Below are 14,664 nucleotides of genomic sequence, written 5' to 3'. Positions count from 1 at the left end.
CTTAAAAATGAGCACTCCCAGCTGATAGTGGGAAATGGGTGCCAACAAAGTAGAACGGATGGCACTCCTGACACCAAGTATCCACATACAATTTAACCTTTTCCCTGTCACCGTAAACCATGTCAGAGGAATAATTGGACATGATGATAATGTGCAAGTTGTAAAATAAATTGCCTCAAATGACAAACCTGTGATACTGTTCTGTTCCAATCCTGTTTTAGTCACAAACTATTGTATTTCATATTTAAACTGATCCATTAGAAAATGTGTTTTGTTCCAAACCATGATATACACTACATTAAAGCATGTTTAGTGTATTGTACTTGGTTCTGTCAAACCTATGAGATAAAACAGACCAGACAAGGACTGTACCATCAAGCAAGACTAATGGGTTAGCCACAAAGGTTCAGCTAAAACAGTTTCTGGTTTCACCAAGGGGCCTCTGCTCTAAGCCTGGCAATATGAGTAACAATGGTTTCATACACAAAACTGCTTCAAGGCTGCTTTCTGCTCAGGTTGAAACTGATTTATTTTTCTTTACAGACATTATCAGCCATTACATCAATATTAATATTGCATATTGGTATTGGCCAAAATTTTAAAATCTGTGCATCACTAGTTTGAAGTATCAACATGATGTAAATCTCATCTGTCTTTTGCCTGCCTAGTCCAAACGGATATCTTGACTTAACACAACTGTGATTTTTTAGATATATAGGAGAAAAACTAGAATGTGTCTGTGTTAACGTTTCAACTTCCTTACTTCTGATTTGGTGTATTTGTCTGTGTCAAAGGTTTTAAAAATCCATATCATGCAAATCCACACAAAACAAGCAATGGCTCTTTTAGTAGACAGACTACAATGTAACACATAAATTTTTCCTAGATCAATCTGAATTAGAGGTATGTTTCGACTAAAGACAATGACAAATCGCAATGCAATCAGGAGTAATCAAAACAGTGTTTCCTTTGTCTAGCTGTCTGTGCCTAGCGTTGGGTGAAATTTTCAATGTTCTCCCTTTTCCAAACTCTGCTAGCCTAAAGTGGCCATTTTTAATTTACAATACAATAAAGAAAAAAGGAGTTGCTGCAGCGAAAACAATTGCTGCGTAACTGGAGAGAAGCAAGATGAGTGAGGGGAGCACATTACCCAAAGAGGAACAATCTACTTCCTGGTGCTCCCAGTTTGAATTTCAATCAAATTAGCGTCTCTTAAACTCAAAGTGACCCGTCTAGCCCCATTTCATCTGAAATGCTGATGAGGTTCATGGCACAATTATCAAGGCAGACATCTCTCTCAAGAGGCATGCCTGTTGATCGTAGGCAGGCCATTGAAAAATTAAATCATTTCCAGGGCCACAGAATGGCAGCAAGAGAAACAATGTGATATGAGAAGAACAAAAAGCACACACACACATTCAACACACACATGGTATAACTATAATCATCTCCTGTATCAGTATATTTAGACCAGTCCTAGGAGGTGGTCCAATACTCATTCAGGAAGTGAGTGATTAGAAATTAACCATTAGCATCCTGCTTTCGACATGAGATCTAACTCAATATGCTTCCAAGAATCCTTCAAACGTGTAATTGCTGTCATGTGCTTGTGTTAATGTTACTTTTCTTGAAGTAGCCCACATAGCTCAATGGGGGGAATTCCAGGCTCTTGAAGGATCAGGACCAAAGCTGTCTAACTCACATCCATCCAACTCTCCTATTGATTTTTAAGCAGAAGAGGTATATCGCCATACTACTGAAGTCAATGGAAATATTATTAGACATTGTGCTGGTTGAAAAGTGACCTTTTTCTAAGCAGAATGTAAAGCTGGACCACCCACGAATAAAGAAACGCCATACAGGAATAGCAATGATTGTGACCTGCAGGGGACATCAGACCTTACAACTCAAAACAATGGAATGATCAAAGGGTTGCTCATTCTTGGGTTTGGATAGCTTTACAACTTCTAAAGGTGCAGAGCTATTACAAGCAGACTCATCTGAACTCATGACATTAATGTCACAGTTACCATACTTTTAGGTCATTTTGCTCAAAGCAAAAGGTGCATTTTTTTCTCTTGTTAAATTCACTAAATATGAGTACATTTTTTATTAAGAAAGCTCCAAAGCGTGGAATGTTTTGCTTTTTTTTTATTCAAGGGATGATGTAATATTCCAGAACTAATTAGTGAGTATAATGTTGCATGTTATTTATAATCAGAAGTGAGAAATGAATGAGTTTCAAGTAACACTGAAAGCTGCAGTAATGAACTCTTTATTTCCACTTTATTCAGTTTTCACATCATTACATTACGCTCATAGTGGTGTGCAAGGTCCAAGTAATTCTTGGTACACGGCTTGGAAGTAAATAATGCACCTACCAGCTTGTTTTGCTAATGTTAGTTAACCTACTGACAAGACACTAAATTAATTTCCAGTTCCAATTAGAAAGTAAACATTAAGCTGTAAACATTAAGTCAGAGGAAGCACAGAGATATAAGAAGCTATTTTACATGAAAGCGTAGTTTAGGTAAGGTTTTACATACGAGGATTAATTGAGCTGCGGAAGAGCGAGAGAGAGCAAAACTTCAGGAAGTAACARAACAGCCACTGTCCGTAATGAAACATAATTTATTTGGAGATGTTAGCAGCAGTTTGGAAAGATTTAAGGCTGTGGTTCTAATCTACTTTCTTACAGTAATAAACACAAAAGACTGCTGACTACTTAGCTGGCTATGTTGACTTCTTAAAAAGATGAAGTCATTTGAAAATTAATACATAAATGTGTTATTTTTTATATAATACTAAAATCATGTTTTTCAGTGACGTCTCTATTGTAAGGCATGGACCTCTGGTATTAATGTAAATGATTACTGACCACTCATCGCATAAGACTAGAAAAATATATTAAATATTGCTCAAAGTCAAAGCTTCACTAAAGCTGAGCTGAGAACTCACACAGAGGCCATTGTACTACTCTAACTTAGTCAAATATAGTACTGGTAATTTAATATACTCTCTTGTTTAGCACATTGTTACCAATTGGAAGGAGATTGAGAGCCTTTTTACTCACGTTGAACTTTCGCACATCCCTCTGAAACATCCTAACTGAATCTGGACCTTGATGAAATCTTAATCTTCTGTGCTTTAAATAAACACCAACAGCGTATGTACAGAGAGAGAGTACAAGGCAGAGTGCTGTCAGGCGGCAAGAATGGACCTCCGCAGAGAGCCTTGCAAGCAGTACTGTCACTGATATAAATAGTGTAAGTAGCATTCTTTAGTCTCCAGATCCCACTTCACTTTTATTGATGCAAACTTGGAGGATGCAGCTGATTTAAAACTAAAACATTGTAGCTATTTTAGCATGTTAAAATCGGATGTAGCTGCTCATAACAGGGTGTTGAAAATTTGTGGCATTAAAGCTGTTCCTTTGTTATGAAAACCGAAACATTTCAAGATGCACTCTTGTCCATTTCAAGGGCAAAAATGTTTATTGGTAAACAAATTTTCCTGAAAATCATTCCTGGTTATTAACTCAGTTTAACTTAAGAGTCATACAGTAATCTCACTTATAAATTCAATCTTCTCTTCCAGAGAGCAATCTGCATTGATCATTTCTGTCAATGATATGCCCCTTCTAAAAACCCATGATCCACAGGCACAGCAGGAACCAACCCTGTTATATTACAGCAATCAATGACCTTGTTATCGAATACTTACAATGAAGCTCATTAGTCAAAGTGAAATCAATGTATGTAGGCCACTTTTCATATTGTATATCTCCGTATGTTTCTTACTGTAAAAAAGATTTATCAAGGCATATCACTGTCATCTTTTTTAAACTTCTGTTGAGATAAGGACGTGTGGTCAATTTTGGATTAATCACAAGCACACACGAGATAATTTGATTAATATCAATAAAATGCATTTTAAAAATATATATATTTCAATACACTATTATAATCTACTTGATGTTTCCATTGTGTTTGCACTAATTAGCTTCAGCACAGAAGAGAAAATCAAATTATTACAAAAACTCAATCCCGCAAAAAAAAAAAAAAAATCACAGCGCTGAATATTATCATCAATGAATTAATTATTTCAAACTTCACTACCATGCAGTTTCACATCTGGAGGGGCGGCGTCCATATGAAAAATTCTCGTACAGATTATCACCCACTTGAGTCAACTAATTGCTTGCAGCTGAATGTTCTAATTGAGCCACAACAATCCTAAGGCTATTTTCATAAAATCATTGTGCTCATGAATATAAAATGCCAGCCAGATATGAAAACAAGTCAGAGTTCCAACAGAATCCATCAAACTGTAGCAGTCATAACTCAACTCTTTAAACTTCAGGGCCATGTCAATTTCAGATATGTAAAAGTCAACTTAATTTTCTTCACAAGCACTGATTTTTCTTTTTTCCACCCACCTAAATTAGGAAACTGTATAAATTACAACTGCTTTTGGCTTACTCCACTCTCACACAAGGCATCACATAGCCTCGCCTTTTGATATTAATAATAAATGACCGCTCACAGCAGGACAGACCAAAAAATCTATTAAAAGCTCTTCATAATAATTCTTAAAGTGAAATCAGGATATGCAAAACCGTATTGATAATATTCTCCAAGTAAAACACAAATGGTTTAAATATTTATTATTTGAGAATAACTATATTTAGGTAGTAAATTATTAGTTTGGCTTTACTGGCGTAAATAATTATTTCTTATTAACTTCAGTCTTGGACATTTTGTCCCAAGATGTTGAATTTAATTTAAAGACAACATATTTCAGTTGGCGGATCAGTTTGTCAATATATTTTTATGAAAATGTGCTACATACATAAACATTTGAACTCAAAAATAAAACAGATGACACAAAATTACATTTCTTCTAACTCAGAGGTCCTTAATGTTACACTTGTGCAAAGAGTTGTCTTGATTCTTCACACATGCCAGACAGAAGCTGCACAAAGAATTATTAGTGTGTGTGCGTGTGTGTGTGTGCTTACACATAAAAGCTATTTTCAGCTGGAACGCAACAATATCATTAGTTAGTGTTCTGCATGAACTAAAGTGCCAACCACTTCTGACATACATGCACATTTTACTTTAATTTCCCTAATTTTCTTAGAGGTTTTCCAGAGGTGGACCAACAGAACTTTAAACACCTAGTAGAGATGAAGCCCAGTAAAGTGCATAAAGCCCTCCTTCAGAGGTGCTGTGTAAAAATTAACTTTTACCGATCACTATTCTTAGCAACATTTTGAGTATTTTCTTTTTATCCGTACTGCTTCCAGTCTAATCAGAGGTCAAATCTTGCTCTTACTCTCTCCCGTGAGCCACATCCTATAACACAGTTTTCTCCTTGAAAGATCCCACTTCTGTAGACTACAAATGTTCAGAACTGACACCCAAAGGCTAAGTATGCATTTAAAACAACATCTGATACCTTCAGTCAGTCTCAGATTTTGCATTTAAGCAATGAACCACAGTCTGTCACAGACACTGGATTGCTGCTTTATTAGGAAACTGTTTAGGAGTCGGTGGTCATTATTCCACGAACTGTTTTTGAACAAGCAAGGCTGAGGGCAGTGTAACACAAAGGGTCAAAAACAGGGAGCTGGGACGCTGCAGCCTTTCAAGACAGACAATGTGAGTCAGCTATCTGACTTCATCAAATAGGACTTGACAATAACCCCCCTGAATACAAGGGCTCTACTCTTTTATTTCTTTTTTTTTTTTTATTTCCCAAGGCGGCTTGCCAGAGTTGCTGACTGTCTCATACCAGCCAATATCTCTCTCTGTGGCAGTCATATGTCATTCCATCCTGTGCACTTTGGCTCCACTGGCATCCCTGTGTGACAACTGGTTCATGTATTATGTCTCATGTGGCACAAAATATTCCTGGTGGAACCTTACCATGTATAAATTCACATTTGGAAGTCTATGTACCACCATTGGTTGTCTTCCAGATTAAATTATGCTTCTCTGCATATTTAAACATCTGTCAGACTATTAAGCAGTCAGACGTCATGCTGATCTATACGTTTGTTTATATTTAGGGCGGTTTTTTTTATTTAGAGCAGAAATCTAGGGATGCTGGTTTTCTCAATCTGGCTTCTTGTGCGGAAAATCTGACTGGTGGGTGTTTGCCGCATAATTTCCCATTTTCTGTCTTTGCCCCATTTACTGTGTCTCAGCTGTGTAATTAAATAAACCCAATGCGAGAAAAGAAAAACTGGTAACAGTGGTGTGTTGCACGATGCATTTTGTTAAATTTTTAAATCAAAAACAAGTTGAACAGTGATTTCTAAATTTTACAACAGATGTTCATTTAGATTTAGCCCTGGAAATTGACTGGATCATTTCAATACATAAATTGTTGAAATGGTCATATTAAAAAGACGATTTTAACTGCTTTTCTGATCAATGCTCTATTTGCATTTATCAGTTTAGGTGGAAGTCAATATCTTAATGGTTTGTGTTTTGCCATACATTTATTTTTACATTAACAGTTCTCTGAAAATTGTTAGAGTCGAAGGGGCATAAGTACTTTTTTTCCAGTTCCCTGTATCAAGAGGAATTATCACAAACCAAGCATGAAAACTAAACAACATTTTATGAATAGAATATTATTTGACAAGTCATATGACTGTAAAGCAATTCTTTATTAGACCTGCTTTCAAAATGTATTGACTTTAATTATTTTTTTTATTCTAAGAACAGACTTTTTTTATTTGTGTGTAAAACTATTTATACTTGGCAGTAAAAGTTTCACTATTAATTATCACTATGCATAAAGTAGTGTTGGTCCGGTGCAAATGATCAAACAACACTGTGTGCGTCTTCGTGTGTGCTTTACCACTTTCCATTCAAGTGAAATAACTCATATGCAGACACATAATAAATCGATTTTGCTAAGAGCAACCAGCTCAACCTTATTAACAAGGTAAAATAAAGCAAACACAGATAGCCTAATGTAAGCACACTAAATCTAGATTGCACATTTGCAGGTTAATTTACACCTAAGCAGAAATTGCAATAGACAGAAAATTACCTCCTCCAAGCCACATCAGATCTGCACCCTGTCGGCACTGCCACTTTAATTTACCTCTTTGTTGTAAAGAATTTTAAAAAAAATGCAAATTTGCTATGTTTATAGTTTGAACAGCTGTCTAACCTGAGACTGAGATTATTTCTACTCGGCTCGAGTCTGTTCGTTGCTTATTTTCCTTTTTTAATGTACTCCTTTGACACCGTTTGTCCTCTCTCCTTCACCTTTCAGAGCTGTAATGAAGTTTCTAATTCACTTTTGTTCAGGTTCAGGCGCCTCATTATCGGTGCTAACGGTAATGTGATGTGGGGTATTGATGCTGACAACTGCTGACTTTTTTTCATCCCACACTTTTATTCAGTTCGGCTTTTTTCAGTGGACTAAATCAGCTCCTCGGAGCCAATAGCATTATCCTTGGTGAGAAACTTTATTTAAAAGCTAGTGAGAATTTTTTAAAACAAAAGAAAACTGATTCATCAAAGGTAGCTGGACAAATTGAAATAGCTGGGAATGATTCAGACCTATTACGTTGCCATGCTAATAATTTTCTGAAGGACCTGAAACTTTGACAGACACTTCGTTTGGGATCGGCTGTTTTGACACTGCACACACACACACACACACACACACACACACACACACACACACACACACACACGCACACGCACACACACACACNCACACACACACACGCACACGCACACGCACACGCACACGCACACACACACATCTATGGCTTTTTACCTTTGTGACATGATCTTGTAGGCATCTGGAAGATAGCAGTTGATGTTCTCCATCTGGAAGGGGTCGGCGTCGCAAATCTTGTCGTCTGTTCTGCCATAGTTGGCGCTTTCAATCATTATGACATCGCTGCCTGGACACCGAAGATCAATGGGGTAACCCTCACAAGACAGCTCTCTCCGCACTAAGCCAAACGGCAGGGCAGCTCTGCTAAACCCTGAGGGAGAGAAGAGAAAGAGACTTCTCAGTGCAAATCGAAAAGAGATGTGTAGCTGCAGTGCCACAGAGGAAGACATGATCACAAGACATCAGAGCTGGATATGCACAAAGGGAGCATCTGCATGCATGCATTTTCTTGAACCGAGATAAAGACAGAAAACTCTTATTTTCACCACTAGCCTGATATACGGTCACTTGCAAATGTATTCATATGTCTTTTAACTTTTTCTCATCTTACTATGTTATTGAGATGTTATGTGACAAATCAGTAGCAATTTTCATGACATGCTACAGATTCGCAATTGCATTTATGTCTGGACTTGTGATTCAAATTAGGGATGCACATTCATGCATTCATGCAGTCAACGCAATGTCAATGTGTGCTAAAGTAATATTGCAAGAGTGTTCACAAAGCACTAATTGCTTGATATTTTATTAAAGTATTATTAGTCCAGGCATTGAATGTTGATGCAACATTCAGCTTGTTGGATCTAATGTCACTGAAGGAAATACCCATACACCTAAACTGTGCAAAGTACTCAGAATGCTCAAGTAGCATATTGCTTGAAGCTAAGAGAAGAACGACATGAGTGAGGAGAACACAGAATAACCACAAGTAACGTCCTAATTCATTTATCAAATATCACAAATGGATCATTTTCTTATATCGTACAGCTCTAATCTAAACCTTTACACTGTATATCTGGTTGATGGCAGGTGAACATCCAACCAAGAAAATCCTGCTAGAGGTTGCACACAACCTTTCAGGTTTGTTGTGTATTTACCTCCACCCACATTTCCCTTCAACTCTGATCATGTTCATTGTATCTCCAAAGGGAACGTATCCCCACAGAATGATACTGCCACCACCATCATGTTTCATTGTTAAAATGGTATGTTCAAGCTGATGTAGCATTTTTTTTATGTAGGTTAAAAAGCTAAAAACTAAAAAGATGGCTTGTCCCAAACTGAAAAAAATATGTCGCTCCTTCATCCTTCTATAAAAAGGGTCAGATTTTCTACTTCAGGAGCTATTTAGCTGCATCAAAATATATTGAGGGGCATCAAAGTAGAGGGGATTGAAACAATACAATTTTAACATTTTCAGATTTTTTTTTTTAAAAAGAAACTTTGTTGTCTTATTTTTTTAATCCACAATTATCCACTATTTTTTGCTGATCTACCAGATAAAATGCAATGCAAAAGAACTTGTGGTTATAATGCAGCAAAGTGCAAAAGACTTCAAAGGGTGTGAATACTTTCACATGGTACTGTACATCAGCATGTCAAGCAAACATTTCAGATCTCAACTGCACCAGGGATCTAATGGTGTTACTATGTCATCCCTGTGCCCTAACCGGCCCTGAAACAAAAATCAATAATTGTCATTAAAGTCTAGTTTGTCGACCTAATGTCTGGAGCCCTGGGCCACCTTGCAACTATTGATATAAGTACAGTGATACTGATAAAAAAAAAGAAAAGACAAAGTGAAAAACACCATTAAAAAAAATGTAAAGTAATACTTTAAAAAGTTGGTGTAAATAAAAAAAAATCCATATTTTTTTGTGAGGAGCCTTATTTGTCAGACCTGCTGTTGCTTTGTTTGTCATTTTAATGTAAAAACACATTGTGCTGGTGAAGTCCATCACTACTGAGGCTGTTTTTTTTTTCTTTCAATGCTCATTTGTTTCTGTACGGAATAAAAAGGAACAACAACCATGACAACATAAGTGTAATTTAATCCTCTTCACAGAGCTGACAATCGAAGGTAGCTCAATTGGGAGGCAGAAAAAAAAAACCCGTTGTGAATGTGTGGGTATTCGTTTCCATGAGGGCAAGTGATGGGGGTAGGAAAACTGAAAAAAAATAAATCAATGTTGTTATTCTGCAAATATGAGTTATGCCAAAAGCCATTTTTGAACTAAAAGTGATCCACACAGGTAAACTTTATGAATCCGTATGTGTTTCTGATAACAGCGACTTTCTACTGCTGTGACAAGTCAGACATTAAAGAATAAGGGGAGAGAGCCTAATAAGACTGCCAGCTGCTCCTGTGTCGACTTCTTTGACTAATAAGCTGTTCCCTGGCATCCACTGGTGACTCTGTCACCTCTTTGAGACCTTATATAACAGGGTACCTACCTACAACTTGGTTGATGGCTGTTGTTTCCAAAGACCGTCTCCCTAATGAGGCTTAGTTCGCAGTCACAGAAGAAAATAAAGAACACCCTCACGACTTCTCATGTTCTAATTTGTTTGCCTTGCAGACAACTTGGAGTGATCCATTTGTGCAGTTTAGAAGCATAAAAGACTTTTCTTTCTTTTGATAAGTCGCTGGCAGGAGTTTGCTTGCAGTCACTGTCTAAATTGGTCAAGAAAGACTGAGTTCATTTTACCCTATTGAATGGCTCATCAATTAGCAACCAATACAATTATCTTTGTCTGATTAAATGCTAAGCAACAGTGGCAGGGGATTAACATTCTGCATTGTGCTTCTTGGCAGAAAACGCAGCTGTGATATTTTACAAAGGAAGATAAATGTCAGTCCGTATTGCCGGTTGCTCTGTTTGTGCACAAATCAGGTAAAAGCTCAACTCCAGAGGTATTCAGCGAAAAGCTCAGTGCAAACAAAACGTATCTGTATGAAGCAAGCCACTGCTCTGGTCAGTCTAACCTCAATTGTCTCCATGATCACTAAGTATGGATTGTTTTTCTTCTCCTGGCACTTTTTGACAGCACATTCTTTCATTTGACCAACAGGCAAAAAGTAAAGGCTTTCAAATATGATGGGTTTTAGCTACATTTCACATTTTCAGCCCTTTTGTCTGAGGAGAGAAAAAAAAAGTGCCTTGGCTGATAAACAATTTATCAGACGCTAGCGTGGAAAAAGGTGAAAAACAATGAAAACACAGGGTGTTAGGAACAGAACTTGACAGTCAATCTTGAGCTCATGTCAGTGCGCTCCAGCAATGCATTGTCAGAACACTATAATACCTCTTGTAGCAACTATAGAGCAATGCTAAACATCATTCAGTGTTATACTACAGCTTTAAAATATCCAAACGGAGACATGAAAGTGGCAGAGATTCATAGAATGAAAGCCTATATGTTGTTTTTCTACAAGTACTTGTTTATTAAAATATATCAGCCTTCTAACTGAGTAAATCTTCTAAGCTAAGTGTAGTATGTGCTAATAAATATCCACAAAATGTCAGTTACTCATTTTAAACCCATCGGACAGTTTTTTCCAAAAGATATGTTGAGAATCTACTTGTTTCTCATAGAATGATCATTTGAAAGAAAAAGCAATGTGGACATAATTAAACAGGCATCAATACAACTGTAGAACAAATAAATCAACAGCAATAGCAATAATTCACTTGACAGAAAATGTTACCACTGCATAATTTAAACGGCACAGAGCACCAACCATTGAGAAAGGTTCAGGAGAGGGGGTTCTGTACCAGGTCTCTAGTTTTTTGCTTGCCCATTATATTTGTAACCTACTAAAAGCATGGAAATGTTATTTGCTGATGAAACATGCATCACATGAGTTACTCAAACAAAAAAGATACAATAGCATAGTCAATTTAGAAATCAAAAAAGTGTCTGAAAACATTTTTAGGTCATTATATTACCTTGGAAACCACATGTAAATTATATCACCACAGAAACGTACAAAAGACGAAAACAAGAATTGTTGACAAAGCAAACTAGTCGGTTCCAATAAACATTTTTTCTGAAAATAAAACCCACAGGGTTTTCAGGATCAGTAGATTTTATGTTGCTCATAAGGTAAAAATGTGATGTGAAACTATCTCCAAAGGTTGCAGAAAAAAGCTTGACTTTAGGAAATTGCATTTTTATAAATTATTAGAAACTATATAAAGAAAGCTACTTCTTTTTTTTTTTCTTCTAATATGTGATGTCCTTTACAGAGACGAGTAATTAAAGAGTGGGTAAAACATTTTTTTGCATAATCCTGCACCTGTTTGGTCAAGTCTTGAAGATTTGTTCTTTCTTTTTCAGTTTTTTTGGTAAAATATGCACAAATTTACACATTTAAAAATGTATATTTTATTTTGACATAAATTGTTCAGGCACAGTTTGCTCAGATGGAGTTGCTCAAAACGAGCCTGCCATATTTGAAAGATCTTAAGAACTTCAAATGGATCATCAGAGGGGGAGTTAAATATTGCTGGGCGGGACAGATTAACTTGTGCAGGCCTACTTTGCGGCTGAAAGTGATCTGTTTTCTGGCCATATGCAAGACCTCTGAGTTTGATCTGCAAATCCACAGCCAGCCCAACTTATGTTTTGTGTCACATGAACTCTGTTAAAGTACTTAAATCACTCAGCAGAGCCTCCGCAATTTTAGAGCTAATGCAGTCTCGCTTCCTAAAGAGGAAAACAGAGCCCGTAGAAATGAGAAGACAAATGCATGCTCAAGAAAACAGCATTACTCCAGCTGGCACAAGCCGCCTTTCAACCATGCTGCTGGCACACTTGCTATAGCAACGCATTTTCATGTTTAAATTTTGTGTGTTTCAAACAAAATTGCCGTCCTCCAAAACACACTTTATTAGCCTTCTGGGTCCATGGATCATGGACCCAAAGCAGGGTTGTAAACAACTTATGAAAGCCTCTCTCCATTGATTAGAGACCCCAGGCTGAACTACTTTTTCACCCCGCTGTCAGATGGTATTTTTAGTTTATGGGATGTGAGTGACACAGACTCATCAATATGTGGACACCCGATAGTCAGTCTGTGGAAAAATGTGAGTGCAATAAATGTATTGTTACTGTAACACCCAAAGTCACATCAGCAGTTATGGAGAGTTAACCCACGACCTACACAGCGTTTCATAATCTTCACAAATGTCGCTTTACTGGCTGAAATCACTCAAACCTGAAAAACAAATCGTTTCAAATGGCTAACATAAGGCAAGCAAAAACAAATAACTTCTCACATATTCCTCTGATCATGTTGTTTCATATAAATGTGCCTTTGTGGCTAGTTTAAGTAAATTATCTTTGTTTTCGTGCCGATATTAAGAGGAAAGCAAAATGCCATCGATCATGCATTGCAGTTACAACACAATAATACGATCACACTTAATCTAACATAAACAAATCCAATGCTTACTGTTACACTTAACTGAAGAATTTCATTATTCAAATGAGGCAGAAAAGTAATCATTATTTTGCTCATTGGGTCATTAGCATAATTATTCAGGGAACACACAATATGAAAATTATTTACCTTCCATATGGAAGTAGTAAACCACATATGAAATATGATTGTTGAAATATCAGCTGTACCAGAGACTTGTTTTCTTCTTTTCAAATGATCAGATTGATCATTTAAAATCTTAACTCAACAAGTGACTGCAGTGAGAGCACTTGTTGCTGTCCAATGACTAAAGGTAATGTGCTCAAGTATAAACAATTGCTCTGTCAATTTTATGCATTTCTGGGCAAAAAAAAAAAATCACTTCTAATATAAAGAATGAAATGCCAACTTATGCAAAGCTAGATTTGAAGATGAGAACAAGAAGACAGTTTCCATTCAAAACAATCAAGCGACAGGTAAAAGTTAAGAAAACCAGATCAATATGAAATTCGTCCATCCATCCATTTTCTTTACACCCTTGTCCCTTAGTGGGGTTGGGAGTTGCTGGTGCCTATCTCCAGCTACAATATGAAATTATTTGGAGTTATTGTGTTTGATTATACAAGGTATGAAACTACTTTTCCAGTTCCTTTCTGAGGACAAAATGTACCACATTAAATAAATTGTCAAATACGTCTATGTACATCATCTGCATGTACGAGACGATTTAAGGTATACAAGAAATATTTCAGATAGTTTAATGTGAAATAATATTTTGCGAGAAAGAAGAACACTACACCTGAAAATAATGTTTAAGCTTTGTTTGGAGAACTTGGCCTCCAACGTCATCCGAAACATATTTCCCCTTTATTTATATTGCATGAAATAAAACAAAATCATAATATTCAGAAAATCTAATACATTAAGTTCAGTACATCCCAATTTAGTATCGAATAATGAACAATTTACCCAACAAAGACTTCACTTTTTGTCTAGTGCTTAATAAATGTATAAAAAAAATAATTCTTGCAACATATTAACAAGTAATTTTGATGAGGCACAGGACCCCTATTCTGGTGAGGTACACAACTATTACACTGGTGGCAAAACACTATTTAAAGCTTCCAAAGCTGATATTTACTAGTCTACGTAACCTTTGCAATGACATTAGGTGAACAATTTGGAGAACTGTGAGAAAACCCCCATATGTAGCCTGAACCAATTATGCAGTGTCTCTTTGGTGCTATAATGATTTAATTCTTTTTTTTTTTTTCCACCAACGAGTCAAATCAATTGGAAAGTGACCATCTGGTAGGATATGAGTGTCACTGAAGCAGAGGTAATGAGCAAATTGTCTTCCTATTTCACAGAAATGAGAAGTCATTAAGATCATCTTGTTCTACCATGAAGCCAGACAAGGCATAATCAAACCCAAAGGGATACGCATGTAAATACTAATGATGTAAGGACCATTTACATACAGTAGAAACAATTTTTTTAAATAAATTAATTAATTCATAAAAAAA

General features: G+C 36.5%; 1 protein-coding gene across 40 annotated transcripts in view; it reads right to left on the bottom strand.

Annotated features, from left to right (window-relative positions):
* Positions 1–14,664, bottom strand: part of adgrl2a (adhesion G protein-coupled receptor L2a) — a 127,241-nt gene that overhangs the window by 74,102 nt on the left and 38,475 nt on the right. For all 40 annotated transcript variants that reach the window (XR_533604.2, XM_008408083.2, XM_008408086.2 and 37 more), the window contains exon 3: positions 7,810–8,023. Coding sequence is in view for 39 of the 40 variants with exons in the window: in XM_008408083.2 (XP_008406305.1) it covers positions 7,810–8,023 (214 nt within the window). In the remaining variant the exon portion in view is untranslated. The remainder of the gene's footprint in view (positions 1–7,809; positions 8,024–14,664) is intronic.

This window comes from Poecilia reticulata, linkage group LG4 (genome assembly GCF_000633615.1).
Source record: "Poecilia reticulata strain Guanapo linkage group LG4, Guppy_female_1.0+MT, whole genome shotgun sequence".
NCBI lineage: Eukaryota > Metazoa > Chordata > Actinopteri > Cyprinodontiformes > Poeciliidae > Poecilia > Poecilia reticulata.
This window is presented reverse-complemented; position numbering and strand designations above follow the sequence as displayed.